At 38.7% G+C, this 27,983-nt stretch overlaps 4 protein-coding genes across 7 annotated transcripts; 3 read left to right on the top strand and 1 right to left on the bottom strand.

Annotated features, from left to right (window-relative positions):
* The first annotated feature begins 472 nt into the window (after positions 1-472).
* On the top strand, positions 473-10,293 carry pfkla (phosphofructokinase, liver a). 2 transcript variants are annotated; one of them, XM_067517091.1, is made up of 22 exons: positions 474-726; positions 1,770-1,843; positions 1,979-2,056; positions 2,891-3,080; positions 3,271-3,436; positions 4,002-4,046; positions 4,131-4,239; positions 4,464-4,559; positions 4,799-4,891; positions 6,145-6,270; positions 6,360-6,424; positions 6,582-6,645; positions 6,722-6,868; positions 6,941-7,011; positions 7,509-7,596; positions 7,687-7,839; positions 8,401-8,565; positions 8,645-8,706; positions 9,338-9,449; positions 9,561-9,660; positions 9,750-9,855; positions 9,934-10,293. In XM_067517091.1, exons 1-22 carry the CDS (start codon positions 642-644, stop codon positions 10,079-10,081), a joined length of 2,343 nt encoding a protein of 780 aa, XP_067373192.1. In that variant the 5' UTR covers positions 474-641; the 3' UTR covers positions 10,082-10,293. The 2 variants fall into 2 exon arrangements, with proteins under 2 accessions (XP_067373194.1, XP_067373192.1); XM_067517093.1 differs by lacking the exons at positions 8,645-8,706; positions 9,561-9,660; positions 9,750-9,855; positions 9,934-10,293 and having other exon boundaries at positions 473-726.
* A 730-nt stretch (positions 10,294-11,023) lies between these two features.
* Positions 11,024-14,888, bottom strand: LOC137133437 (protein SIX6OS1). The gene is made up of 14 exons (XM_067517094.1): positions 14,564-14,888; positions 14,308-14,364; positions 14,010-14,136; positions 13,788-13,877; positions 13,504-13,691; positions 13,377-13,419; positions 13,178-13,283; positions 12,880-13,012; positions 12,713-12,783; positions 11,883-12,082; positions 11,663-11,798; positions 11,543-11,584; positions 11,416-11,443; positions 11,024-11,338 (listed from the first exon to the last, which is right to left on the bottom strand). The coding sequence occupies exons 1-14, from the start codon at positions 14,613-14,615 to the stop codon at positions 11,211-11,213; spliced, it is 1,401 nt and encodes a 466-aa protein (XP_067373195.1). The 5' UTR covers positions 14,616-14,888; the 3' UTR covers positions 11,024-11,210.
* A 108-nt stretch (positions 14,889-14,996) lies between these two features.
* tmem169b (transmembrane protein 169b) lies at positions 14,997-18,782 on the top strand. Of its 3 annotated transcripts, none has more exons than XM_067517095.1 (3): positions 14,997-15,142; positions 15,684-16,102; positions 16,332-18,782. In XM_067517095.1, exons 2-3 carry the CDS (start codon positions 15,829-15,831, stop codon positions 16,964-16,966), a joined length of 909 nt encoding a protein of 302 aa, XP_067373196.1. In that variant the 5' UTR covers positions 14,997-15,142; positions 15,684-15,828; the 3' UTR covers positions 16,967-18,782. The 3 variants fall into 3 exon arrangements, with proteins under 3 accessions (XP_067373196.1, XP_067373198.1, XP_067373197.1); XM_067517097.1 differs by having other exon boundaries at positions 15,002-15,142; positions 15,870-16,102; XM_067517096.1 differs by lacking the exon at positions 14,997-15,142 and having other exon boundaries at positions 15,156-16,102.
* Positions 18,783-19,601: 819 nt separating this feature from the next.
* On the top strand, positions 19,602-27,960 carry xrcc5 (X-ray repair complementing defective repair in Chinese hamster cells 5). The gene is made up of 21 exons (XM_067517087.1): positions 19,602-19,855; positions 20,204-20,317; positions 21,130-21,313; positions 22,478-22,526; positions 22,609-22,731; positions 22,953-23,132; positions 23,287-23,401; positions 23,708-23,846; positions 23,969-24,081; positions 24,196-24,258; positions 24,329-24,466; positions 24,575-24,662; positions 25,444-25,574; positions 25,776-25,972; positions 26,109-26,196; positions 26,324-26,393; positions 26,527-26,636; positions 26,910-27,006; positions 27,201-27,268; positions 27,371-27,445; positions 27,642-27,960. Exons 1-21 carry the CDS (start codon positions 19,841-19,843, stop codon positions 27,654-27,656), a joined length of 2,172 nt encoding a protein of 723 aa, XP_067373188.1. The 5' UTR covers positions 19,602-19,840; the 3' UTR covers positions 27,657-27,960.
* Positions 27,961-27,983: the final 23 nt, after the last annotated feature.

Genomic DNA, 27,983 nt, shown 5'->3' with positions numbered 1-27,983 from the left:
TACTTAAGTAAAAATTTAAATAGCAGTATATGAATATTCTGTCACAACTAAAAGTTGTGCATTTAATTTTTATAGAACAAATTACATAATAAAGAATTAAGCACAAAAGTGCATGATATTGGATTGTAAACCCTATGTAGTGATGTAAGCAGCAGGTTAAATGGCGCCACTTTTAACTACAGTGCGCTGGGCATCTCAGTCTCTAATAAAACGTGTGTGTGTATATACACTAATTTGTAGCTATAATTACATAAAATCCGTGGGTTGTGCTCTCGGTATAATTATCCCAATTATACCAGCTGTCAGGATTTCGTGTTGTACGTGTCAATGAGCTTTTCCTCTGTTGCAAACCTCGGCGTTCAGCGACTGGGCGGCGTTAATATTTGAAAACAAAGATAGGGAGGTAAAGTGGTTTCCGGGCGGTGCGGGGTCCTGAAATAAACGCACATTGTACTCAACGAGCGCTCCTTTGGGCAGGGCGGAGTCCAAAGGAGGCGAAGTGGGAGTGCTGCATGTCTTAACCTGCTGCCAACGAGGAAGCGACATCTGGACGTCCACTGGAGTTACGGCACGGAACTCTGAAGTTTTACCTGTCTGTCTCTTTTTGCAAAGTTTTGTTGTTTTACAACGAGAAGTTCAAAATGTCCTTGGTGGACTTGGAAAAGCTGAAGATGACGGGAGCTGGTCGGGCCATAGCGGTGCTGACCAGCGGTGGCGATGCACAAGGTGACACGAAAGTCAACCAGGCGGTCATTAGAATGCAGTTGGTAGCATGTGTGTGTATGCAGGGCGTTATAATACGTGTGTTTTTGTATATGGAAGAACGGAGGGCACTTCGTTTATAGAAAGTTTGTAAACATCATCAAAATGGCAGCTGGACGGTGTCAGCTCCATAAGCTGCATATTTGTGCTCATGGGTCAAAGGTCATGTTGGGGCTGCAAAAATACAGAACTTGCAATATGTAGCTTACAGCGGTGGGGAGCAAAGCTATTTGTATCCTTATTAAATAAGTACAATTTGAGGTGCTATTTTTACTTTTTTAAAATATTTATGCTACTTAAAGATCTGCTCTAATACTTCTGAGGAGTGAAATATTGCACGTTTTACTCCTACATTTATGCAGTCATTTTGTTTAGACTATTACTTTGCTGATTCAGTTTAATACTATTAATCAAGTAATTATGAAATCACCTAATATTGAATATGTAAGATAAAATAATATAATAATATCTTGTGTGTTAAATAGTATGATAACTACCTCTGGTTATTTCAACATCCCACCCAGCAGTTTATTATGTATACCAGTTGTTAAAATTAAAATAAAAATTATATACATTATTCCGAAATGAGCCAAATTTATGAGTAAGTGTTTGTGTGTGTGTGTGTGTCTGTATATACACACACACACACATATACACACTCCTGTGTAGTATATTTTTGATAACACTTTTTACTTTAGTAATAACTACATTTTACAAATGAATAGTTATGAATGCACGACATTAACTTGCAACAGAGTTCTCAGAAACTGTTATTGCAAGTTTTACTTGAGTAAAGAGCCAAAGTACACCATCCATCATTGGTTTCATGAGCTGTCAAAGGTTACTGAGGTTACCACAGGGTGGATAGTCCCTTTGCCAAATAACTGATTAAGAAGTAATTTCCTCAAAAGTGTTTGATTTTGCTCATGCAAGTTTATGGAGTAACATCTTTTGTGTAATGACTTAAGAGCCAGAATTATACTCTTGTGTAACTGTTCTTGACTCAGGGATGAATGCTGCTGTGCGAGCTGTGACCCGAATGGGCATTTATGTGGGGGCCAAGGTCTATCTTATTTATGAGGTAAACAAGCTATTTCCTTCTGTTTGTATTAATGTGACCCTACTAAACAGTCCTTTATACTTGCTTGACAGACATAAACACAGATGTTGTTTGTACTATATTGACCTTTCACATGATTTTGAAATCCCACTTTAGGGATACCAGGGCCTGGTGGATGGAGGAGACAACATCAAACTGGCCCACTGGCACAGTGTGACCAACATCATCCAGCTGGTAGGTTAAAATACTGTATTATCTTTAGCCACAGCTGTTGTAAACGTACCTGTAATAATACAATAATATACTCACGTTTAATATAAACCATGGTAATATATATTTCAGTTTTGACTAGACAGACTGTTACATGCATTGTATTCAAGTTTCCCAGTCAGACTTGAAAGCTGCATGCAATTCAGACAGTTTATTTTATTCCAAATATTTCTACAGTGATATGTTAAACCTCTTCTGTTAAAAAGTCCCAGTGTGCTGTAACTGTATTAAAATTCATAATTCTTATTGTTTTTCTGGTGTTTTAGTAGGAATTGTATTATTTCATGCCTTTCCTTTCATCTGTTCTCTCTGTTTTTCTAATAGTGTTAATAACCTGGTGGCGGGCCTGGCTGCATGGCTGCAGTTGAATAATAAGTCTCACTGTCCTGTTTGAATTACTTAAACTTATGCAGCAGCAGATCTGTTGAATGGCATGTGCTACTTGTTCTAATTAAAATTTTCGATTGTATATAACCTGCATTACCTATTGTGTCCAGATAAGTCCAGATTCTCTATAGCACTGGTTCCCAAACATCTGATCCCCAGTCATAAGGATCATGTCAGTGACAGTAATTGTACTGTAATTTGTGGCAGACTTGATTCATGCTCTAGGAATTATGTCCTAAAAGTCAATCTTTTATAAGAGTGAGCTTTACAGACCTCAGGTGAACTGCAGATTTAACATCAAAGTGACTTACAAAAGTGTGAGAGTTTGGTATTGTTCACTGACAGATCACAACATCATGTCTGCCATAGATTAATTATTTTGTGATGTGTTATATAATGTCTGTTTTGCAGGGTGGGACTGTGATAGGTAGTGCCCGGTGCAAGGCCTTTACAACTCGTGAGGGCAGGCTTGCTGCTGCCTTCAACCTCGTGAAGAAAGGCGTCACCAACCTGTGTGTGTGCGGTGGAGATGGCAGCCTTACCGGAGCCAACATCTTCCGCAGTGAGTGGAGCAGTCTGCTGGCTGAGCTCGTAAAGAAAGGTAAAGCCCTCTCAAGAATCAAAAAGCCTCAAAATCTAGTTTAGCTGTATTTTGTACTCATGTTGGAAACAATAAGGCAAATAAAATTACATTAAACCATTTGTAATTTTAAATAACTCTAAATTTTTGTGTCATTATGATTAAGTAACAAGTACAACATCTCAAACATTTTGTACATGTTTGTGATCAGGAAGGATCACAGACACTCTGGCCAAGCGGCACGATCATTTGAACATCGTGGGGCTCGTGGGCTCAATAGACAATGACTTCTGCGGCACAGACATGACCATTGGAGCCGATTCTGCTCTGCACCGTATCATGGAGATAACTGATGCCATCATGACCACTGCACAAAGGTCAGACACTGTGTGATACTGAGCAGTGACAACACTGAAGCAGCTGGTGTTTCAATAAAGTGATTTTCCTTCACAGATCAAGGTATCATTCAATTTGTTCAGTAATTGTCAGTAAACCATTTACAGAATAAGAAGATGTGAGGACGCGGTGGTTCCTAAATGGACCAAGCAGATGCAGTATTTACAAGCAATATTAGACAGTGCACATTAGCATCAGACACGACAGGCTCAGTCAAATGAGCATGAGCATATTTGGCGATTTCACCCAAAAAATGATTTAATGAACACATTGATAAACACATTGTTAGTGATAAGGAAAATAATTGTTAGTAGCAGTCCATCATCAGACTTATCCTAATGTATATTTATACAGGTCTCAAGTAATGACAGTGTTTATCGAATGATGATTGAATTCAAGCTTTGTTGTATTCCAGCTGCCTCTGTGAGCCTGCCTAGGCTTGCTTTCATGAATAGACACAGCATACCTTTCTCTGTGTGTACACTCTCATAGTTGCAGCAAAAGTTTTTTATATTGTTTGAATAATGTGTTTTCCACCTCCTACAGCCACCAGCGAACTTTTGTTCTGGAAGTCATGGGGCGCCACTGTGGGTAAGTAACACTTACCCTTAATTCTAATACCATTTAATTACAGACACTGAATTAAAAAAATCTTAATCTGTGCATTTATTTTAGATATCTTGCCTTGGTGGCAGCACTGGCATCTGGGGCAGACTGGCTCTTTATTCCAGAGGCTCCTCCACAGGAGGGATGGGAGGACCTTATGTGTTCCCGTCTAGAGGGGGTATAACACGAAAACTAGCCAAAACTGTATGGGTGTATACTTGAGACTGTACCACAAGGGCATGGGTGTCTATGAATATAAATGGTCATCAAATATAATGGTTTATAGTGTTTTAAATATACTGTATTGATCTACAAGCAGTTCAGGAAGAGGCTCAATTGCCTGTGACTATAAGGAGGATTGTTCATACCGACTTACTAACTTATGTGTTTGTTTACATCCAGAGCCGCGTTAAGGGGTCCAGGCTGAACATAATTATTGTCGCAGAAGGAGCCATCGACCTAAATGGCAAGCCCATCTCCTCAACTTACATCAGAGATGTAAGTTTAGAATTTAAGGACCGTCGATGATTGATGACTGTTCAAAATGTGTGTAGCAGCCGATCACTGACTCATGAGGTAGTTTGTGTGAAACTATTATTAAAAATTAACAAGTATAACTATCTGAAAACAATGCAGTTCCGTGTTCAAATGTTTGTAGTAATCAAAACTATCTGCTGTGATTACCTGCTTAATGACAAACCCATAATACACTAAAATACCTCCATGTCTACCTGAAGCTTGTGATAAAGAGGTTGGGTTATGACACCAGAGTGACAGTACTCGGCCATGTTCAGCGAGGAGGAACTCCCTCAGCATTTGACAGAATACTGGTGAGTTGGCAAAAAAATTTAAAATAAATAGTTAATATGAATTGTGTATATCAGCAGTAGTCCCTTTTATTGTGTATACTGCAGATATAAACTGCCATAGTAGTAGAAAATTTACCAGTGGTAAACATCTGGTCAGCAGATTAGCAATTGTTAATCATTTAGGTTGATGTTATGTTGAATGATGTTATTTTGATATGATGTTGCACTATTGATATGGGCGGCTGTAACTCAGTTGGTAAGGAAGTAGTTCACGGACCACAGGGTCAGTGGTTCGATCCCTGGTCCCAGCTATATGTTGTCTCTGGGCAAGATACTGAACCCCTAACAGCCCATTCCTATCCCCAGCTGTGCAGTGTTGGTCCAAGCCCGGTAGAAATTGGGGAGGGTTGCGTCAGGAAGGGCATCTGGCGTAAAAACTGTACCAAATCAACATGCGGACCATAGTCCGCTGTGGCGACCCTGAACTCAGGGGGATAAGCCGCAAGGACAAAAAAAATACAAAATAAAAATATATAGGTAGATGTTGAAGCCAAACAGTGCCCCAACTGAATCACAAACAGTACAGTAACACAACAATGCAGTTGTTTTGCAATTTCTCATTTTTGCTTAGCTGTAAGTGGCTATTGTATTAGTGCTGCAATAAACAATAAAATGTCCTAATATTGACTACAACCAACTCAGCATCATGTTGATATTGTGGACAGCTTGATAATTGCAGTGTTGTCAGAAAAGATACTGAGATAATTTTTTTATGTTATAAATTAAAAAAAAAAATCGCATATTACAAATCCAGATCTTGAAAATAAAATTTATTTATGAGTATATATTTTACACTGTGTAGTTTCTAAACATACGCTCACTGGCTGGAGTGCATTTTATTAAGAGGTGGTTTTAAAGTTTTGGCCCCCTCATTCATTTTTAATAAGGTGGTCAAAACATGACTCTGCCACCCACTGTGACCTCAGTAATAAACACATTGAAGAATTATCACTTTTCTGACAGTTTTTACTTAAAAATTGAGAAATTTTTATAATCTTGTAAAAGTAGAATTCATGGCGGAACTTCTGTTTTGGATTGCATTCCATTGTACAGGTGTACCTAATAGATCGACCAGTGAGGACATGTATTAGTACAAATGATAACCACAACATAATGATCACCCAAACAAGACGTGATTATTAATTCTGAGGAGATAGTCACCAATTGTCACTATCAGTGTATGTATAAATGCATGTTCACCTTTATGTTTGCAGAGCTCTAAGTTGGGTGTGGAGGCAGTGGTTGCCCTGCTGGAGGCCTCCCCTGACACCCCCGCCTGTGTCATTGGCCTGTCAGGTAACCACACTGTCCGTCTGCCTCTGATGGAGTGTGTGGAATTGGTAAATGTCTCTCACATCCTCTAAGAATTGATTTTATTAGCCATGCAGATAAACAGTAGGTTCTTTCAACTTTTTACCATTGCTTACAGACTAAGTTGGTGCAAACGGCCATGAATGAGAAGAGATTTGATGAGGCTGTGCAACTGCGTGGAGGGTAAGAGCTGATATTGAATTGTTGTACTCCATCATTTATAACCAGTTAAGCAAAAATTTCTTGATGTATGTTTAACATCTATTCATTTGATTGTGCCCATAATTTATTATTTTTTTTTCAGTGAAAGTCATAGCTAAAACGAATGGTTTTCTTTTAGGAGCTTTGAGAACAACTGGAATATTTATAAGCTTCTTGCTTTCCACAAGCCTAGCCAGTATGAAGTAAGTCTCACCTTCAAATTACCACACAAATAAAAGTTAAACTCACGGGCTTATTAATGATATCTGTCTCCGCCAGAGTAACTTCTCTTTGGCTATTTTAAATGTGGGAGCTCCAGCTGCAGGGATGAATGCAGCAGTGAGGTCAGCTGTGAGATTAGCAATTGCTAATGGACACAAGGTTTACGGTGTCCATGATGGATTTCAGGGACTTGCCAATGGAGCGGTAAGTCCTTCTATATCTTTAGCTTTACTGCAGATAGGAAACTATTCTGACCTGACTTCTCTCTGTTGGCAGGTTTTTAAGATGGAATGGCACGGTGTGGCTGGATGGACAGGGCAAGGAGGCTCACTGCTGGGGACAAAACGGTGAGTACAATAAGATGAATAGGTTTAACTATTCTTAAGAGCACTTTAACTGTCCATACAGATGGGGGAATTGGTGAATTTTTAAAAAATCATATACAGTAGTGGATATAGTAAGACGGTATGACGACTTTATATTACACTGCCAGTGCTGTTTTACTGCTGTTTTAGGACATCTGTCAGTGTATTGTCCAAGAATTTGGGGAAATAAAGGACTGCACCTGTGCCACAGCAATTTGGATTTATATGATTTTAGTATGAATTTCGGAAGTAACTTAATTTACCTCAATTTTCAAGGTTATCCAGAAATACACTTTTACAATAAACTAAAACATTTGTGGACATTTCTCGACTTTTTTTCTTTTTTCTTACCAAATACAAAGCTGAGATCCTAAGCTGAGCAGCTGTTTGTTGCAGGCTGTTTAGTACTGTCACTGACTAGAAAATTAGCGGAGTGACCCTTCAAGTGATTTTTAATGTTGGTATGTCTTCTTTTTAAGAACTCTTCCTGACCAAAACATGGGAAAGATTGTAGAAACCATCACCAAGTTCGGCATCTCAGCTCTGCTTGTAATTGGAGGTTTTGAGGTATTTGAGTATTGGTGATGTGTATTTAATGTATTACTTCCTGATGTCAGTGTTCCATCTCAGTGGTCTTCAATGTAACACTTTTTAAAGGGGTATGAAGGTGTGCTACAGCTGTTTGAAGCTCGGAATCGCTACGAGGAGCTCCGGATTCCCATGTGTGTAATCCCTGCCACCATCAGCAACAACGTGCCTGGAACTGACTTCAGCCTGGGAACAGACACTGCTGTCAATGCTGCCATGGAGGTAATGCAGATGTCACGTTACCAATGTCACTTTGATATTTTGGGTTTAAGTAGGGTAGAGGCTGCATTAAGTTAAAAAAAAACCTATAATATTATCTGCTGTTTTAGACTTTGAACTCTGTAGTTTGTATCTTTACTATTTCAGTACTAAGCACTGCAACTAAAAAGCACAATAAAACAATTCTTTTTTGAAAAAATCCTATGAGGAGAAGCTGTCCTCTCAGTAAACTCCTTTCTAGTCTGTCTTTTGATACTTCTAGACACAGCATAGTGAGCTCTATAGTTTAGATACAGTATGAGTGAAGTAACTAGAAGAGGCGCCAGTGGCCGCCTACCGACCATAGGCTCGGAGCTTCCCGGCAAGCTCTTCCCGACCACATGTTGAAGGGCAAGACACTGAACCCCCAACAGCCAATCCCTAGCCGTGCAGCGCTGGTCCCAAGCCTGGTAGAAATTGGTGAGGGTTGCGTCAGGAAGGGCCCTGAACTCACAGGATAAGCCATAAGGACAAAAAAATGGACACAATGTTCTTTTAACATTACTATATCAATGTCCTTATCAGAGTTGTGACAAGATCAAGCAGTCTGCCACTGGGACCAAGAGACGGGTGTTTGTGGTGGAGACTATGGGTGGATTCTGTGGATATCTGGCAACCTCCACTGGCATAGCTGTGGGTGCTGATGCAGTCTACATCTTTGAAGACCCCTTCAATATCCATGACTTGACGGTAAGACCAAAATAAAGAAAGAAATTTGTTCTTTTGTTTTATCTTTAATGCTCAGTTTCTGTCTCTGACCTTTTGACAGACTAATGTGCAGCATTTAGCTGAAAAAATGAAGAAAGACATTCAGCGGGGTCTAGTACTGAGGTACAAAACTCTAATTTAGATTCTCCTGCAATGCTTGTTGCTCTTGCCAAAAAAGGTGTCAATGCAACTTTTCATCTGTATTCAGTCTTTTTGCTACTGCTTGATGTTTATAGTAGCACATAATATTCAGACATCTTACCCTAAAAAAAAAAGGGATTTCAGGGAGATTTGAGTTCTGTTGGTGATGGGTGGTGAGTCTGCAGCATGGACGGTTGCCTGGGACCATTTTTGAAAACACGGGTGCCTTACACCTTATGAATGCCACCGAGAGGCAGAGGCTGCCCCTTGTGCTCATCACACAACACTGTTACTTTATGTAAAAGATACAAACAAAGGCAATAGTGTGTTCACTTGCTACAAATGAGGAAATATCAGATGTCTGGGACCTTGAATATATAATTTTTGGATCAGGGAGGCACTAATAAAAGCTCTTTCTAGCTTAGGATGTGAGTTTATCATTTACAAAGAACAATGTAAAGCTATATGGGAATTACTGTAGTTTGCACATTTATAGTAGTAAACTAACTAGACATTTCGATGCATTTACCTTAAGTGGACTGACCGACCACATAACATTGCTAAAAGAATTTGTAATAAATCAAGTTTTTTAACATTTTCTCTGACATTACAGGAATGAAAATTGCCATGCGAACTACACCACAGATTTCATCCACAAGCTATATTCTTCTGAAGGAAAGGGCATCTTTGACTGCAGAGTCAATGTGCTGGGACACCTTCAGCAGGTGAGGAGCCAATGTATGAGATCTTTCCAACCTGTGCCAATTTAAGTGACACACATGTATGATTTGACTGAGTCAACATATTTATACTTAGTTTGTGTGTTCATGCTCTAGGGAGGGGTACCTTCTCCCTTTGACAGAAATTTTGGCACTAAGCTGGGTGTAAGGGCTATCCAGTGGCTTTCAGAGAAAATGACTGAAAACTTTCGACAAGGTAGAAAGACAAAGTAATAATTCGCATAAATTGATCACAAATGCATAAACCACATGTTGATGTAATAATTCAACTTTTTCTCCCGCCAGGCCGTGTGTTTGCCACCTCCCCAGACACAGCATGTGTGCTTGGCCTCAACAGGAAGGTCATCTCATTTACACCTGTCACTGAACTGAAGGAAGTGACTGACTTTGAGTAAGCAAATTTTACAGTTTCTGTTCAGTTATATGATTCAGTCTCAATAATTTGAAACTGACTGTATCTGTTTTTCAGGCACCGGATGCCCACTTCACAGTGGTGGTTTGATCTGCGCCCAATGCTAAAAATGTTGGCCAGGTACCAAACCAGCTTCTGTGAGTATGTTCCAGGAGAGATTAAACATGTGACTCGACGCTCCATTAGCATTGACTGCGGGTTCTAGTTTCTCTGCAACGATGGTATACTCTGTACGGTTTTTAACCCTTATCTGTCCATCCTTTCTCTACAAACTTTTACCACTATATTTCACTTTGCCACTATAAGTGTTTGCAGACACACTTGTCAGTATCATAGAGTTTTCTGTATATAATATAAAATGTACTTCATTCAAGTATTAATTTATTGAATGCGGTAGTCACTATATGTTATGATGTTTCATGTGCCAAATAAGACTTTGTATATTTAGAAAAATTCAGTCGTAAAAGATACGCTTATGTGTCGTGATATAAAATTGTCTAATTTTACTACATAATATATAAATCAAATTGCATGTGTTTCTTTATATCACAAATACAATTGTAGGACTTTTTTTTACACTGTGTGGGACTGAAACACTGCTTGTTTTATCAATGCAAAATGAACAGCACATCACAGAATATCATGAAGCAGTTTATTACACTGTAAAAAAAATGTACTTGAAAGTATTCTGATCAGCTATATTATATCTGCGTAGTAGTTTTCATATTGTGGGGGAAAGAGGTCAGCATAAACACTCTGATCTGGCCACTACTACTCAGCAAGATCCAATGCACTGTATAACAACAGCTGTTGGTTATGGCCAGCATTGTTTTTTTTGTTTGTTTTGTTTTTTACCAATGCTGACCCCTGTCTGCCACAACACAGTTACCACCATGTGGTGTTAACATTGTGGCTAATCAGTGTAAACTCTACAAATACAGTACGTACAACATGGAAATCTGTTAAGAAAAATGAACTTGTGTTTTTATACATTCATACTAATGCTTTATTTCTGTGTAAAATATAAATAAACATTTATTCAATAATAACTTTAATGAACATACGGTCGTTGTAAGGTGTTGAATTGAAATAAGCTATCAGAATCAGACACACCCTAACCCTAACTCATTAAGTTAAACACAGCATCTACTTATGCACAACATCAAATATGAAAAACACTATTGCAAAATGTCTCATTTTAACTTAAATTTCAACTACTAAGCCCTTAATGTGTATTTTTTACTGCGCACCAAATGAAAACATTGCTATAATAAGCCAAGAACTGGTCTTAGAAGCAAAATTATTAGGCATTTCAGAGATTTCTCCTCTAACTCTCAAAAGTTGAATGAAAAAGGAAAGTCATCCCTGTTATTATCTTTCTTGGTTGCGTGAGTGCTCTTAGAGGTAAAGGAAAACTGAAAGTCTTCCCTTTGCTCTGACTGGTCAAAGAGAAACCCAGGGCCTGTCAAATTATATAAACAACTTTAGTTTAAAGCAAGAAACACACATCACAAAAGCAGACAATAATTTGATACTTACGGTTTAAAGACTTTGAAACTGCAACTTTCTGAAAAGAAATAAACTGAGTACTAGTATGGTATTTTCTCTAGTAATGTGAATACTAGTAATCTTAAAATAGAGTTTGGTTAAAATAAACAAGCTGTACCTTATCACTGAAGAAGGAACTGGGGAAAGTGAAGGAGGAGTCCTGCAAAAATGATTAAGAGTTAGAAAACTAATTTCCGTTAAAGTGGTTATTTCTTTTTTCTTTTTTATTACCCCACACCTCATCCTGTGATGAACCCACATCAAATGCAAATCCAGAGAAATTGGGGGTGCTAGGATCAGAGTTCAAAGAGAACAGGAAGGTTGGAGATTTCCTATCAGAGGTCCCTTCATGTGGTGAGCTGGCAGGGCTAAAGCTGAAGTGAACACATAAGACACAATTCTCAGCAGCTTTCTTAACACTCATTCAAGTAGTTGAATCATTTAAGACAAGCACTTACTTAAATGGGAATGTTGGATTTGACGATGCAGCTGTAATTTTTGCTGGGGGGGACTGATTAGTGTCTTGAGATGATGGAGGAAAACCAGTGGGTCCCTCATTGTCCTCTTGGTTTTTTGCTTGATTTTCACCTATGGTTACACTTTCCTCCACATCATCTTCCACTGGCTGCTTTATCTCTGATCCAGTGGTTTGCAGTTCCTATACAGAAAACACTTGAGTCTAAAAGTACTGGATTTCCCAAAAGAGGAATGAAAGCCTTTGAAACAGGGTAGTAACAGAACTTTATCATTGTTGGATAAAATATGATAAAACTTATTACATAATTTGATGTAAAAATCACATTCTAAAAATTAAACTGTACAGTGTTTTATTAACATAATGTAATTATTCTGGAAATATTCTAGCAGCCTTGCTCGAAACTAAAACTACTTAACAGTGACATCTATGAATTATACCCAGTTACATTAAATGTATTCTGGAAAGAGACTGTTCATTGATAATGGGTTTTCCAGATATAGCACATCAATGCCATAGGGGTAAAAAAAAAAAGTAGTACTCCTGCAAGTTATTTGAATTTCATAAACATGGGGACACTTTTAAAGCTTAAGTTTTGGTAGCTATGGGTGATGTTCTAGTTCGCATTTTCCATTACAGTGGCACAGTGTCATTAATAAGAAGCATCCCACCTGGTAGACACCCATGACCCACTTTTGCTTTTGTTCATTTCAAAACCAGTACAGAAAAGATCTTCTAAGCAAAACAACAACCCGAGTAACAGAGCAAAGTTGTCATTTTGAAGTCAATCTGGGTATAACAGACAAATGTTACCATGACTTGGTCCTGTGCTTTGGTTTTCTTTTCTTGCTCACTGGTGTACATCTCATCTGACAGACTTTGTTCTGAAAGAATAAATATTTTGCTGACAGTTTTAGGTGTTCATAACCAAAACTTAAAAAACGTGGTACTTTGGCCGATATTCACTTTTCTTTACTTACCAACCAGCTGTTCATATGACCGCAGCTCACTGTTGGCTTCTTCTGAGTAATAAGTGCAGGTTATCTTATCCTGGACCATTTTTTCCTCATGAACATCTCCAACATTTTCCTTTACGGATACTTTGTGACCATTCTACAACATCAATTCAGGTTACCAGTTTGTCCAATTATGTGCTCTTCATTAAGAAGGAACAGCTTCAACTTTTAACATAACATAGGCAATATTTACAATAAACATACAATGGAAGTATTTCACACTTTGACATGCCATTAGTTTTTACCTATAGCAAGTGAATACCTTTGTTTGGCTGAGATGAAGAGAAGAGATCGACAAATCCCTGCTCTCCACTATCTGAGGATCTAATTGTTTCTCTGGTTCAGTAATGAGCTGCTGGCCAGAAATGCTAAAAAGAAAATTGGAATATATCAGACAAAACTAACCCTTGCTGAGGGTTAAAGTCATCATTCTTGTTATGTATAAGAAAAATTAAAGATACCTGTCTGGCAGTGTCTCGGGTGAAGAACAATTGGCTGCTGGGTCTGATGAGACAACAATAAATTGACTGTATCAAGATAGGAAAAAGTTCACCTGATTAAATAGTAATAATATCAAATGTTTATTACCAGTGAGAAGGTCCAGCTCCTTCTGTTTAATTATAATTTGTTCATCACAGACCTTGATCCTACACTCAATCGTCTCTTTTTCAGCCTGCAGCTTGAGGAGCTTTTGAGCCAGGGGATTTTGGTAATAACATTCTTCGTGTGACTGGAATGTCTTTCTGTAGCTTGCAATTCTCTCCTCAGAGACTTCCCTTGTTAGGATTAAAAAAAGAGAGAAACCAGCTTTGTTTATTGAAGAACTCAGAAGAGGGCCTAAACATAATTAAGCCACAACTAACTGAACCCACATCTCATTGTTGTAGCTGGCTTGTCGACTTTCCAATTCTGCTTTCAGCGTCTGCTCATACTGAAGAAGCAGACTGTTGGTCCCCTTCATGCTAATGTAACATGGATGACAAGCAGTAAGGTATGAAATCCCATATTATACTGCATTAAATTATACTGACAAGTATTGTGATTATGTCCTTGATCCATCATGGATTGGCTAGTGTATTACCAAGTGCTTATACCTTTTTGCATTTTCTTTATTATGTATCACAATGCTCTGCTTCACTCTGATTTCTTCCTCAAGGTTCTTGATTTTCTTGTGGAATGATTCAATGCAGGACCTGCTCTCAGCAATGTCAGCTTTGCAAACTGTTTACAAACACATATACACACTTTTTAATGTGACACAAAACTCTATGTAAGTACAAAATTCGACAAATCACCAAATTGGTTTGCAAATTAAAAAAGTAACTTAAACACTAAAGTCTTATGTGTGGCTTTTTAGCCTGTTAGGCTGAGATTGTGCAGACATAAAATTACCTTTCATTTGTTTGTGGAGTTCATTCTTCTTGTGGGTTAGCTCCCGAGTTTGAAAAGCTAAATAAATACACATAAAACACAAAAAATAACGTTATAAACAAATGACATGTGTCATTTGTTTATAACGTTACTTCTATTTGTCTTTGCTTGCTAAAATCCTCACATAGCGTTAGCTTGCTAATGTCACCGCAGCTAATGTTGGGCAACATTCATTTAAATGTCAAATTACAATCACCTCCATAAACACTGAACTCACCAAGCTGAAAAATCAGACTGTCGATATTATTGAGAGAAAGTTGCTCGTTCATTTTCACACCGCAAGGACTTTACTGTAACTAGCTAATGTACCGATTCCTGTTTCGACCCAGAGGGAAGCTTCTATATTCGAACGTTTAAAGTTCAGGCTAAAGAAAGTGTTGATTTTGATCGTTTGATTGATCGTTGACAATGATTTTTGGACATTACACTTGACGTGAAATGTCCGGGGCTACATGCTGCCTGCCCAATAAGATGGAGAAATATATGCCTATAAACATACTGCAAATATAAAATATGCGCTCATATATTAATACGAGTTTTGAATTAATGAATGTCTTGCTTATTCCCCCAGACACATTTTCGTGTAGGATGGGGAGATGGGACCGCGGATGACGGGGATTGGTGTGACAGAGTTCACATGGGCGGGTTCAGAGCTATTCTGGAAATCATTTTGCGTAGCGCATCTGTATCTGCAAAAACACATGTGTGGGACCCTGCGCCGTGTTTGCCAAATTCAGTGATTCGTTCCTCACATGGTATAATTTCCCTACCCGGTGCTCGTCCGGGCTGTTTAAAGGTAAGAATCTGTTTTAATTTGAATTCCACTGTATTTTGTTGATTGCGTTTGTAGACAAAAGAACGGACATGGGTGGGATTTAAATGGGAGGGGATCAGCTGTGGGAAGAATGGGTTCTTTGTCGATGTCATCCCCTCTTATCAAACTGTGCATTCTTTGGCAAAACGCCGCGATCCGCCTTTTAATGGTTCTCTGCCATAAAGTCTGTAAAGAGGAGAGGATGATGAAGCGTCTCCACTGAGGGTAACCTTACGTCCGTGCTTTCTAATGCAAAAGATAGACAACCCTCTGTTCTGACCAAATCTGCCATGCTTTGTTTGTCGGATATCTAGTGCATCTCTGTCTGTTCAAAAGCTTTATGCTATCAGATCAATGATAATGTGACATGTGGTAGATTCTATTAGTGGTCTTCGTGCAGAGTAGCCGACTCTTCATAATGTAGGCCATGATCATAGAGGATTAAATGATTCTGACAGTACAATATCAACCACGCTTTTTAATGGCACTCTCTGTGTCTGTGTGTGTGCTTTTATCGCTTTAGGCTATAGCCGGAAATCTTCATAATATTAAACACTTAAACACAATGGTGAACATAATTTGCACTGCTTATTTAACTATTAGTCCTCTCATATAAGCCACCAGAAAGTAGCCTTAGAGTCAGATAGTATTTTAAATTGGATAAGAACATGGCACAGGTAGAGGACACCCAAACTGAAAGAGAAGGTAGCCCACAGATGATGACCCTAAGATCGAACGTAGCGGAGAACCACGTGGATGATGGAGAAGTTGGACATTCTATAAGGAGGAAGAGGAGGAAGAAGAAAGACCAGCGTCCAGAGTCCATTATTGTCTACCGCTCTGAAATGGAGAGAGCGACCGGAGAGGACCAAGTTGTTGAGGAGGGAGCAGAGAGGAGCTCTGAGGAGGGAGCTAAATTTCTCTGCACACCCACAAGCGAAGGTGAGACTGATGTAATGTTTTGTTTTGTTAAAATCAAGCAATTATACACCAGTTATTATTTTATTCTGTTCTAACAATTCAGTCATGTGTTTGTTATATACCATTAGATCTTCTTGGCTCCTACTGGGATTTCTTCATGTTTAGCACTGAAAATAGAACATGTGAATGAAGGTAACTACATCTTTGTCTGTCAAATGGGAAACTGTTGTGTCACATTTTGTTTTAACAGGAGGAGGATGGAACCTACCTCCAGATAGCCGCTATGTAACCCTGACAGGAACTATCACTCGTGGCAAGAAGAAGGGCCAAGTCGTGGACATACATGTTACTTTGACAGAGAAGGAACTGAGAGAGCTGGCCAAGTCAAAGGAACGTCTAGATGCAGAGTGTGAGGCCGGTGAAGGTTCTAAATGCAACTGCAGCTTAGGTATGTGCCAGGGACCACATGTTGTCCTGTGGAGCGTCTCCTGTGTTCCTGTAGTTTTCCTCCTCTCCTTCATCACCTCCTTCTACTACGGCACGCTCACCTGGTACAATGTCTTCCTAGTGTACAATGAGGAGCGGACGTTCTGGCACAAGATTACAATATGTCCCTTCCTCATCATCTTCTACCCCGTGCTCATCATGCCTGTCGCATTATCTCTGGCTCTTTACTCCGCTGTGGTCCAGGTGTCCTGGGCCTTCAGCGAGTGGTGGCAGTCTGTGCGAGACCTGGAGAAAGGCTTCTGTGGCTGGGCCTGTGGGAAGATGGGACTTGAGGACTGTTCACCTTACAGTATAGTGGAGCTTCTCGACTCCGACACTGTTTCTGGCACTCTGCAGAGCAAGGCCCCCAGTGAACTTGCTCAGACATCCTCTGTGTGAGACAGGGCGAAAACTAGGCCCATATTGATAATGGCGTCTAATATGTGAGTTTCAATTGTTAGGGTTGGAATTAGTGGTCAGACTAAAACTATTATCGAGCGGTCCACTTCCAGTACTTACTGACTTACTGAGGAAATTCCATCTGCTGATGAAAGCCTTGGGATTTTGTTGAAAGCTCCGGAAGAAACTAATTTGAAGGACATTTTACAAAGATTTTTCTGTTACTATAGAAAGGTATTTGAAAATTACTGCACAAAACTTTTGTGTATATGAACCCTTATTAAACACTGCCTGAACTGTCTGCCGGTGCTGAATTATCACAACGTGTAGGCCATCTTAGTGCATGGGAGTGGTTATTATAGGTTATTTTTATTATGGTAACACATCTCCTTTAGGATCACTAATGGCCACCAGTAGCTGCATTGACCAGCACTCTAACCTTTTGATAGATACAGTATAGATTGGATTCTTACTGTTTAATAATGGCAGTGGAAACTGATACACACGGTATTGGATGTCTTTGATTTAAACCAAGCTTCACTTCATCAGTCATGTATTTGTTATATACCTTTAGATCTTCTTGATTCCCAGATGGGATTTATTCATGTTTAGCACTGAAAATAGGACATGCTAATGAAGGTAACTTAATTTTTGTTGTCTGTCACATGCACATGGGAAACTGTTGTCACATTTTGTTTTAACAGGAGGAGGATGGAACCTTCCTCCAGATAGCCACTATGTAACCCTGACAGGCACCAAGCTTCACTTCATCTGTAAATATCTGTAATTAAATCCATGTAATCACTGCACCAATATCAAAAACAGAATGCATTCTAAAGACAACACTGTCAAATATGTTAAGTTATCATCAATCTGTGTAGCTGCATTTGAAGCAAAGCTGAAATACCAAGTAAGAAACTGCCCCAGAATCACAGATGCAGGTTTACTATGTCCAGCTTCTTTGGAAATGTAATTAATTTGAAATATGCACCACTCAGTACAACAATGAATAAAATAATATTCATCTTAAGATGGGCAGTGTCTTGTGAAAGTGCACTGTTTAGCTTTTAGTAAATGTAAGTGATAAGGCGGATGTTACTTTTGTCAGCTTCCAGACGTATGCCAAGATGAGTACTTCTTAGTTTCTGGGCTTCTAGGCAGAGTATAACTAAGGTGGCATATTCAGTCTGCTATGTGTACTTGTATGTACTTGTGGTGTACTTGGAGTTGACAGTGTGAGAATCCACAAATTTTCGTTTGCCACAACTATTCAGCCATATTTAGGAAGCTGACAAATCAAACATGCCTCTGGTGGGTTTGTGTTTTCTTTTACATGTTGAAAGCAGCATCAAAAGAGATATTTGTGAACATCAACTCCCTTTGTTGTCTTTACAATTAAGTCTATACACAAGAAATGTTCTTTGTAATTTTGTACATTAGAATATCTGTCATGTTTCTATGGAGTCATATTTTAAATGTTTTAATTTATTTCAATATTTAAGTCTTCTATACTTAAAAAACTAAAAAAGTTCTAGGTAGGTTTTTTATACTCTGGCACTTTGAACTTAATTTATTTAACAGCTATTTTGAGTGATTTAATAACATGGCTGATGGGTTTGGTTAGATTTCTCAAATGATTTCAATATTTGATGACTCAAATATTTATGATTAAACCTGGCTGGGAAAAATGTAAATTTTATTTTCATACAGACATGTCATAAAGACATGGATCAGTTAAATCAGTGCACCACATTTTCATGTTGTGAAACCACAGGATGCAAAGAAAAAAAATAAGATAATAAATAAAGTGTTATATCATTACACTGCAATTCTGTGTACAATTTTTAAAAATTTGTTTCGTTGTGTTAGAGAGCAATGCACAACAGTTACTACAGACATAGTTATCGCACTGTATCCCTGCAAGGTGCACAGTGATGCAGATGGCTCCCGTGGGTTTTGGGTCTTATTATTATTAGGACGTTGGTGTTACACTGGGAGGCTTACTGAGGAAAATCCATATGCCCAAGTGCAAGCTCAGCAGTGTACCAGATGTGTTGATGCGCACCGGCCTTTTTTTGTTTAATTCATATTAAAATAATTTAAACCACATTACAAAATCAAGGGATCAAAACCTCAAACATGTGCTATGGCAAGCAGACGGTGTGTTCCGCTACGTGCACTCAGTAATTGTCTTGAAAAGAGGAGACATTGTTGTACGTCTAGGCAAGCGAGAATCTAAGTCAAGGAGAAAACATCAAAGCAAAGTCCTATCAGAAAAGTGTTCACAATTCACGAGATGCTAGTGCGAGAAAGAACAGAAAAGTAGGGTTTTTTGGCAGGGGGGAGTTGTTTTTTTAATAGATTTAAGTGCATAGGAAGATGCGGAAGAGTTCTGTTTTCAGCAGTTTTTTTAACTCATTCCTTTGTATTATTCCATTGACTGATGTGTAGTTATTTCTAATTGCATTATTTATTAGAATTATTGTTCGAGGTCAATTGATAACTGTATCCGTGAAATGAGCAGCAGGTCGATTTGCACCACGTAAAATTTGATTCTGCACAGTGCCACATGAAACGCTGGAGGGCGTTTAACCTACATTTTATTATTGCATCTCCCCGACTTAAGGACTCGTCTCATGGATCAAAAGATCACGACAAAACATTACTGCAGCTTGATACAGGTCCAAGTATACTTTAATAAGCAGATATATCGGTCTTTACAGTGAGCGACCAACCATATAGATCAATGCGAAAATCGATAAAACGACTAAGGAACAATCGTTACTGCAAACAGGAAAGTCGTTTAAACTGGACCAGTTTCTCTCCGGAGTCATAACAGAGTGACACGGCGTTGTTGCAGGAGGGAGAAAGAAGATGGCAGGGAGTAAAGTGAGTTGGTTTCTCTTGCATTTCTTGCCAAAATACGGGGTGAAATAGCGTCTTAACCCCTTTGTGTTCATTTTGTAAAGAACTGCATATTTTTACAGTTGCTAACGTTAACTACTAAACTAATGAATGAATGAATTGCAATGAATGTCAGAAAAGGAAGCGACTTGTTGGGACATGTTACTGAAGCAAACGCTGTCACGCCCTCTACTGTGTGTACAGTACAATGCGGTGCAGTGTATACAATATATACAGACTGAGTCCAGCTGTTACACTGGTTTTTACAACGTGAGAGCGTCAACATACTGTGTCACTGTGAATAACATGTAAGTTATTATTTGTTCGTTGCAGTCAGCTTCGGTGTTGTGCATGGATGTGGGCTTCTCTATGTCCAACTCCGGCCCGGGTGAAGAGCCCCCATTTGAACTCGCCAAAAAAGTAATCCAGAAGTTTGTCCAACGTCAGGTACATCTGCACATTTATACAGCTCAGCGTTCAGAATTTTAAGTTACTTAGGTAAAAGTACACACTATTTTCAGAAAAATGTACCTAGGAATCAAAGGTAAAAGTGAATGATATATGTGTGACCGATAAATTGTCCTGCTGTTTGAGTAAAGGGATTAGCTGATGAAGTGCAGCTGGTTTTTAGACTAATTAATAAAAAATTACTTTTCCAGCCTTTTGCTGCCCCTATACTTTTCTGAGATGTGTTGCTGCCATTAAATTCAGAATGAGATAATATTGTATTTGAAATGGTAAAATATTTCAGTTTCAACATCTGATATGTTTATCTTTTATAGTGAATAAAATATGGGATGATAGGATTTGCAAATCATTGCATTCTGTTTTCATTTAGGTTTTACACATCATCCCAAATTGTTTGGAATTGGGGTTGTATTTTTAAGAGACACAGCTCACTCAAACTCACAAATGTCTGAAACATGTGCAATATACTTTGGGGTCCAAGGTATACTGCTGTTTGTTAATACGTCAGTTTAAGCCTATTTAAGAAATCTTAAATAAAAAAGTAACCATGTAGCTGTCAGATAAATGTAATGGGTAAAACATAGAATATTACTCCTTGTAATGTAGTAAATTAGAAGCATAAAGTAGCATGAAAATGAAATACTCAAGTGAGGTACTTTAAAATTGTACTTAAGAATAGTAATTAAGTAGATACACTTAGTTACTTCACCACTGCCTTTTAAAACAAAAACCAAGGCTACTCTTAAGTAAGGTCCTATGGTCATCTTCAACATCCTTTGTGTTTTTGCCAGGTTTTTGCTGAGAGTAAGGATGAACTGGCCTTAGTTCTGTTTGGCACAGATGCCACCAAAAACCCACTGCACCGGGATGGCCAGTACCAGAACATCACAGTCCATCGACACCTTATGATGCCTGATTTTGAGCTCCTGGAGGAGATTGAGAATCAAATCCATCCAGAAAATCATCAGGCTGATTGTATCCTTTTGTTTGTTTGTATGAAAGCTACATCTAATTTGCTACTTCTGATCATTACCGGGTGTTATTTGGTATTTTTTTTTTAATAGATAAAGACAAAATCAGATTTTCATGTACTATGTTGGTTTATCCATTAACAGTCTCATGACAAATATGAATAGTGTGATATCAACTCACATAACTCTTTTTTAGGAATTTTTTTTTCAAACTGGTTTGTGTAACACACTGATGGGATTAAATTCTTAGTACCTGCAGACTTTTGTATTGTCATTGTAGATAAAGCAAGAGTGTAATAAATAACAGTACTGATTGCTGTAGGTTTCAGTGAGCTGTACTGTATACTAATGAACAGAAGTCTTATTGAAAACACGTAATGACAGACAATGGGGATTTTTCATTGGAGAACTAGGAATACAACTAAAATATCACTCTGAGGATGAAGGAGCCATATCTGTAGTCATCTATTCTGTTATGTTACTGTGTAAAAACTGGGCTATAAAAAACAATCTCAGTTATTTAGTTTGCAATTTGAATAATGTGTTTACAACAGAATTCTAAAAAGTGCAGATGCAAATAATCAGTATTTCAAAAATGCCTTACTGAAAGTTATGTCCCCGTGTCTTGCATCCTAGTAGTGAACGGCACTTGTTCACTGGTTTAATTAGACCTCAGTTAAAATATAAAATGCAGAGGTTTAATTTACAGATATTTAAACCGTTCACTGGTGCTAACTGTGCATTCTAAAGTCTGACTGACAGCTGATCCTGCTAAACCCCTGTCATTAGAAACAGATGTCCTTCTTGCTTCCTGTCTCATTGTGTCTTTTTTTTTTCTTTGGATCTCTCCATGCATCTTCAGTGAGAGGGACTAAGACTCGAGTGAGGTTAATGACAAGGCTTGTAAAAGACTTACCCTGGGATGTAGAGAATGTACCCTGGGATTAATTCTCCATATTGGGGACACATTCTCAAATGTCAAAAGTATATCTGACCTAAGTATAGGCATTTAGTCACATCAGTCAGAAAATGAATTTTACATTTTGAATATTTGCAGTTAGCTGTAATAACATTTGACTGAACAAAACATTTTTGAGGACTATGGAAAAATCAACCTCATGTTCCTAGATGATATGTGAGGGAAAGTTCCTTAACTGTCGTTCAACAGGGCTGGATGCTCTTGTTGTCTGCATGGATCTCCTTCAGACAGAAACCAAGTAAGAAGCTGCCTGTAACGCTTAGTCCCTTTATATTAGTGGTCACTGTGAATAGATTAGTAATTGGGATTTCTTCTTTTAGAGGGAAGAAGTACGATCGTCTCAACATTGCCTTGTTGACTGACCTCAACACCCAGGCCAGTGCAGATAACCTGGAGATTATTATTGAAAATCTGAAGCAAGTCGGCATCACCTTGCAATTCTTGTAAGTTTGAAGCACATTGGCAATGTCCAATTTTCTCCAAACTTTCTCCTCACTTTTCTTTTTCATTTCTAGTCACACTGGAGGTGTGATGGAGCTCATCAAAGCTTGTTTGATGTTAAAATGATCTCTTGTAAAGTTAATTTAGCTTTGATTCATGACATTTGTTTAACTCTCTCTGCTGTTTGTTTTCTTTCTATGACTATGGATGTTGGCATTTCCAGTTTGCCTTTCACTTTGGAAGACAATGAGGAGGGTGGAGCAGACCCAGACAGAAGAGGTTCTGATCACCCTGGTACAGGCAAAGGTTTGTCCAGGGAACAGAAGAGTGGCCTAGATATGGTGAAACACATCTTGCTAAGTCTGGACGAGGGGGAAGGCCTTGATGAAGTTTATTCCTTCCGGTTAGAGGTCTCTTTTTAAACACCGAATCATTGTTTTTATGCATTTCATTCTTGTCTTGTTGGTCTCAAATTGGCACTGTTACTTCTTAATTTAAAATTAGTGTGATGATTTCCTATGATTCCATGCCTTCCATGTGCTTCACTCCTGATGTAGGAATGCACTTGAGCAGCTGTATATGTTCAAACGCATTGAGAGGAGACCCATGGCCTGGCCCTGTCAGCTGACCATTGGCAGTTCTTTGTCCATTCGTATTGTTGGGTACAAAGCAGTAAGTTGACTATGAAATGTACTGGAGAAATTCATATTACATGCTTATTACCTAGTTTTATTTCCTCATTTCATATTTGCTGGTGAGCAGATCCTACGTTCGGTTATGTCTGAATCATTAACCACTTATAGACATCTAATCATGCCACTCTACATTTCTAAAGCTTTCTTAATTGTTTGTTGTGAAATCAGATCCATTAGTGATGCCTGGTGGCAAAACTTTGTGATTTAAAGTAAAATTACTGATCGCCAGTTTTTTGACTCAACTTCATACCATCCACAAACACTACCCCCCCATGTCCACCAGGTGACAGAAGAGAAGCTGAAAAAATCGTGGATTACTGTTGATGCTCAAACCGCAGAGAAAGAAGACATCAAGAGAGAGACTGTCTACTGTCTAGATGATGACAATGAGACAGAAGTACAGAAGGATGATACCATTCAAGGTGAGGAAGTTGTTTGAAATCATAGTGATCATGTTGTTACTCGTCAGCACTCACTGAAACCACTCTTCTCTCAATTCATTCGTTATTTACGTTTACGACGTTTACTACTTTTCTGTTTGCAGGTTTTCGTTACGGTAGTGACATCGTTCCCTTCTCCAAAGTTGATCAAGAGCAGATGAAATACAAACACGATGGGAAGTGCTTTGCTGTACTAGGCTTCGCCAAACAAAACCTGGTACTGTGCCATTAATATCAGTTTATGTGGCATATCAGGAATAATCTAAAATAAAGGTAAAACTTGAGCTGGTTACTTTACCTCTATTTCTTTTTTTTCCCTGTCTGCTTGTAGGTACATCGTCATCAGTTCATGGGAAATCAGGTCGTCAAGATATTTGCTCCCAGTGATGATGAGGTAAGTAGAGAAAGAGTAAATACACTGCAGCTGACTACATGTCAGTACTGACATGCTTCTGTCTGAGCAGCATGCAGGAGTTGCGCTGTCTGCCCTCATCCGGGCACTGGATGAACTCAAAATGCTAGCTATTGTACGTTACGCCTACGATCGGCGCAGCAACCCTCAAGTGGGAGCAGCTTTCCCTTGCATCAAGCGGGACTATGAGGTGAGATCATAGACCCTGAAACAGTCAGGTTTTTGTGTTTTGTTTTACATTTCTAAATTTACTTGCTGAAGAGCACAGAGCTAACGGTCCAACTCTTGCCTTCCATAGTGTCTACTGTACGTCCAGCTGCCCTTCACAGAAGACCTCAGGCAGTTTACATTTCCTTCTCTTGATAACAAAAAGTTAATTCCTTCAGGTACATTTTCTGCATATCATGTTTATACAAAACAGTAATGCTCATTGTTTCAAAAGTACTTATGAGAAACTTAAGGCAAGCTCTGATTTTTTTCCTTGTATCTCTTGTTATGCAAATTCTTCTGAAATACGAAGCACCTCACAGTAAGAGCTTCTAACTCACTGAAACACTTTATCATTCATTTTAAACAGGCTGCTGACTCTCCACAGTGGAAATAGTTTTGTCATATCAGTCCTCCACAACAATTTTTTTATCTTTGGATGTAAACATGTCCACGTTGTCTCCTACAGGCACAAGAACTAAAAGCTGCTCCAGTTTTACTCTAGAACCAGTCTTGGTGCCTATAGTTTGCACACACTGGCATGTATACATGCAGCTGCTGTTACTTTACTTGAATCTGCTGCAGATTCACAACCAGCTGCAGTGGTGGCATAAGATTTTAAAATGTTTTTGAGCTGCATAATCTTATGAATGATATAAAATATTTTATATATGGTAATTTTAATAGATAAAAATATATTTTCTCAACTGAATATGAGCAAATAGTACAATATTTTCCATTGCAATTTGATACAATGATCACAATTGCAAATACTTACTATTATCTCAGAATTGTAAGTAAATACTGCACCTGTCTTTACTGGCTCTGACATTTGAGAGAATTTGCTCAATATTTCTAGGTGGTTTGCATTCCTGCCCCTGGGTGTTTTGGTGTTAAGATAGATAAAACTCAGAGAGATGGAGGAATAGACTGAAATTGATTGTCTTGTGATTTTTTTAGATGCACAGCTGTCTGCTGTGGACTCTCTCATTGACTCCATGATGTTGGTAGAGCAAGATGAGAATGGAGAACAAAAGGACATGTTGAAGGTCCACCACATTCCCAACCCCGCATTTCAGAGGCACTTCCAGGTAATGCAATATAGTTTGTATTTAAGACATAATTATACTCTTGTTACTTCAAGAGTTTTACTGAGGAATGGTTGTCATTTTCAGCTAGGCAACTTTAGAAGCATTCATCTGTATAACAATAACTTTACAAGAGAGGAGCTGTTAATATTCAGCCACACAATCAACACCTGTCCCACGTCTCTTCCCAAACCTTTCTCTCAGTGTCTGCATCATCGGGCAGTAAGCCCTGGCACCCCCCTTCCCCCCATTGAGCCATGGTTGAAGGCTGCCCTTGAACCCCCTGAGGTCATCAGTGAACGATGCAGAGGATCACTTCATGAAACAAAGAGAAAGTTTCCTCTCATTGAAGTCGAGAAAAAAAAGAAGCTTAAGACCAGTGCTCAGATTTTTGGCAAAGAGTAAGTTTGAGTCAGTTGAATCTGTGGTTTTTCAAAGTTATACACGAGGCTGTTACTCGTGTATTAAATTGATACGTATAATCTAAAACTGTAACATGGTTTTCTGCATCTTTCCCGACCATTTTGTGATTTATAGCTCTGAGGAGCTAGATGCCAAGAAGGCAAAAGCTGCAGAAGACGAGGAGTATAACCTTGCTGACATTGCTGAAGGATCTGTTACTTCAGTGAGTCGACCTGGATGACATGAAAGAGAGAACCATTTTCTAATATAAACAAATTCCAAATAAAGTATTTCCCCACCAGCTTTATTTTACTTATATTAACTATTACTAATATTAAACACTTCCCCAGGTTGGAAGTGTGGATCCGGCCCGGGACTTCTGTACCCTGATAAAGCAGAAGGGTCTTCCCTTCGGAGAGGGTAAGGTCCAGTTTGTTTTGCCTTTCTTGGTGAGTGGGGCTGACAAACATTTTATGGTTTACTCATAACCCATGTTTAGGCTTTGCAATTTTGTTTACCTCTGCGTTTGTTGTGACTCCCTTGTCCTTTCCAGTCTGTCAGCAACTGACTCACAGGATAGAGCAGTTGCTTGGCAACAAGAACACACACTACTACATGAAGAGCATCACCTGTATCCAGGCGTTTAGAGAGGAGTCTGTTAAAGTAAATAAACATTCACTTTTTCCCACTTGAGAAATGCATGATGACGTGAGGGTTTCTGTTTGAACAGTCTTAAAATGTCACACTGCATAGTTTGCTATGGATTTGCTATGGAGATCATGAGTCAACTTGAGAAAATGGGTCTGTTTCATTTCTCGCAACTTGAACCAAGTCCAGTTCTTGTGCAAGATATGCGCTTTTGTATCTGCATGTTGATGAGAGCTTTTAAGAGACTCATAAATAGATTCTGAGTGTTTCATATCTTTCACAATTCAGCTGGAGAATGCTGATCTGTACAATAGCTACCTCCAGTCCTTGAAAAGAAGCATCCCAAACAGAGGGCTCGAAGTCTTCTGGGACCTGCTTGTTCAAGGTATGATAAGCCTCTTTACTTGTAGCTACAGTATTTATCTCAAAACATTCCTCCCCAGAGAAATGTTCACATAATTTCTGCAATAAAAGTAAATAACACGAATGCAAGCTCACTAATACTTATAAATGTTCTGTTGACCTGAATCACAAGCCTAGGGGTGTTCATAGACTTAAGTGTTGCTGTTTTATTTACAGATTCCATCACACTGATCAACAGTGATGAGGTTGAAGGAAGCACTGTGTCCAAAAACGAAGCTAATCAGGTGATTCAAGAAAGTCAATTTAACCCCGAGTGAGCTGTTGAGGAATAATTCCCTTTTCTGAATTTGATATTTACTATTGTCTGATTCCTAATCTGTGTTCAGTTTCTGGTTGCTGAGGAGAAAAAAGAAGAGACATCTGCACCACCAGCTGAAGACACTGGAGATGTTGATGACTTGGTGAGTGTTTATGTGGATGTTTTCTGTGTCAGCAGCAGATTTTAAATATTTAACTTATGTCCATTAAACTCACGTTAAAACCATTTCCTGTATATTTGCATAGTGTACCTCATTTTGTGTCTAGTATTGGGCATAGCCTATTGAGATCTTTGATATAAAATCTCTGATCTGGATTTTCCCCTCTTTTCCTGTGCAGCTGGACATGATGTAAGAAGGGAGACAGTGGGAGTATCGCAAGTGGACATGCAGAGAAATGAGAAGAATGCTATCTTTCAGCCAGACCAAACCAATCCAGCTGTCTATTGTTTCTCTTTCTACTCAGAGACCCCTGATACTTTGTTCTGGTGAAACTGAGAAGCTCTTTGCATAATACACAGAGCAGGATTTTACTTAACTGATGTTTACACCACTGCTATATACTAAGACTACTCATCTTCCCAGTTTACAAGAACTGTATTGTTTTGTCTAAATTTGTATTTTTTTAAAATATCATAAATGTTTGATACAACCAGTGATTTATATGTCAATAATTATGTGC

This window comes from Channa argus, chromosome 9 (assembly GCF_033026475.1).
Source record: "Channa argus isolate prfri chromosome 9, Channa argus male v1.0, whole genome shotgun sequence".
In the NCBI taxonomy this organism is placed as follows: domain Eukaryota; kingdom Metazoa; phylum Chordata; class Actinopteri; order Anabantiformes; family Channidae; genus Channa; species Channa argus.
The sequence above is the reverse complement of the archived record's forward strand: the minus strand, read 5'-3'. Positions and strand labels throughout refer to the sequence as shown.

What these genes read in the sequence shown, in the direction of transcription:
- tmem169b (XM_067517095.1), top strand. Translation starts at nt 15,829, where the DNA reads ATGGCACAGGTAGAGGACACCCAAACTGAAAGAGAAGGTAGCCCACAG. An exon ending in CTGCACACCCACAAGCGAAG is followed by an intron (nt 16,103 to 16,331) that starts GTGAGACTGATG and finishes TTGTTTTAACAG; the next exon opens with GAGGAGGATGGAACCTACCT.
- xrcc5 (XM_067517087.1), top strand. An exon ending in GGCATCACCTTGCAATTCTT is followed by an intron (nt 22,732 to 22,952) that starts GTAAGTTTGAAG and finishes TGGCATTTCCAG; the next exon opens with TTTGCCTTTCACTTTGGAAG. An exon ending in CAAAAAGTTAATTCCTTCAG is followed by an intron (nt 24,663 to 25,443) that starts GTACATTTTCTG and finishes TGATTTTTTTAG; the next exon opens with ATGCACAGCTGTCTGCTGTG.
- pfkla (XM_067517091.1), top strand. Translation starts at nt 642, where the DNA reads ATGTCCTTGGTGGACTTGGAAAAGCTGAAGATGACGGGAGCTGGTCGG. An exon ending in CAGCGGTGGCGATGCACAAG is followed by an intron (nt 727 to 1,769) that starts GTGACACGAAAG and finishes TTCTTGACTCAG; the next exon opens with GGATGAATGCTGCTGTGCGA. An exon ending in ATCATGACCACTGCACAAAG is followed by an intron (nt 3,437 to 4,001) that starts GTCAGACACTGT and finishes CACCTCCTACAG; the next exon opens with CCACCAGCGAACTTTTGTTC.
- LOC137133437 (XM_067517094.1), bottom strand. Translation starts at nt 14,615, where the DNA reads ATGAACGAGCAACTTTCTCTCAATAATATCGACAGTCTGATTTTTCAG. An exon ending in AATCCAACATTCCCATTTAA is followed by an intron (nt 11,799 to 11,882) that starts GTAAGTGCTTGT and finishes TGTTCACTTCAG; the next exon opens with CTTTAGCCCTGCCAGCTCAC. An exon ending in GTTCCTTCTTCAGTGATAAG is followed by an intron (nt 11,444 to 11,542) that starts GTACAGCTTGTT and finishes ATTTCTTTTCAG; the next exon opens with AAAGTTGCAGTTTCAAAGTC.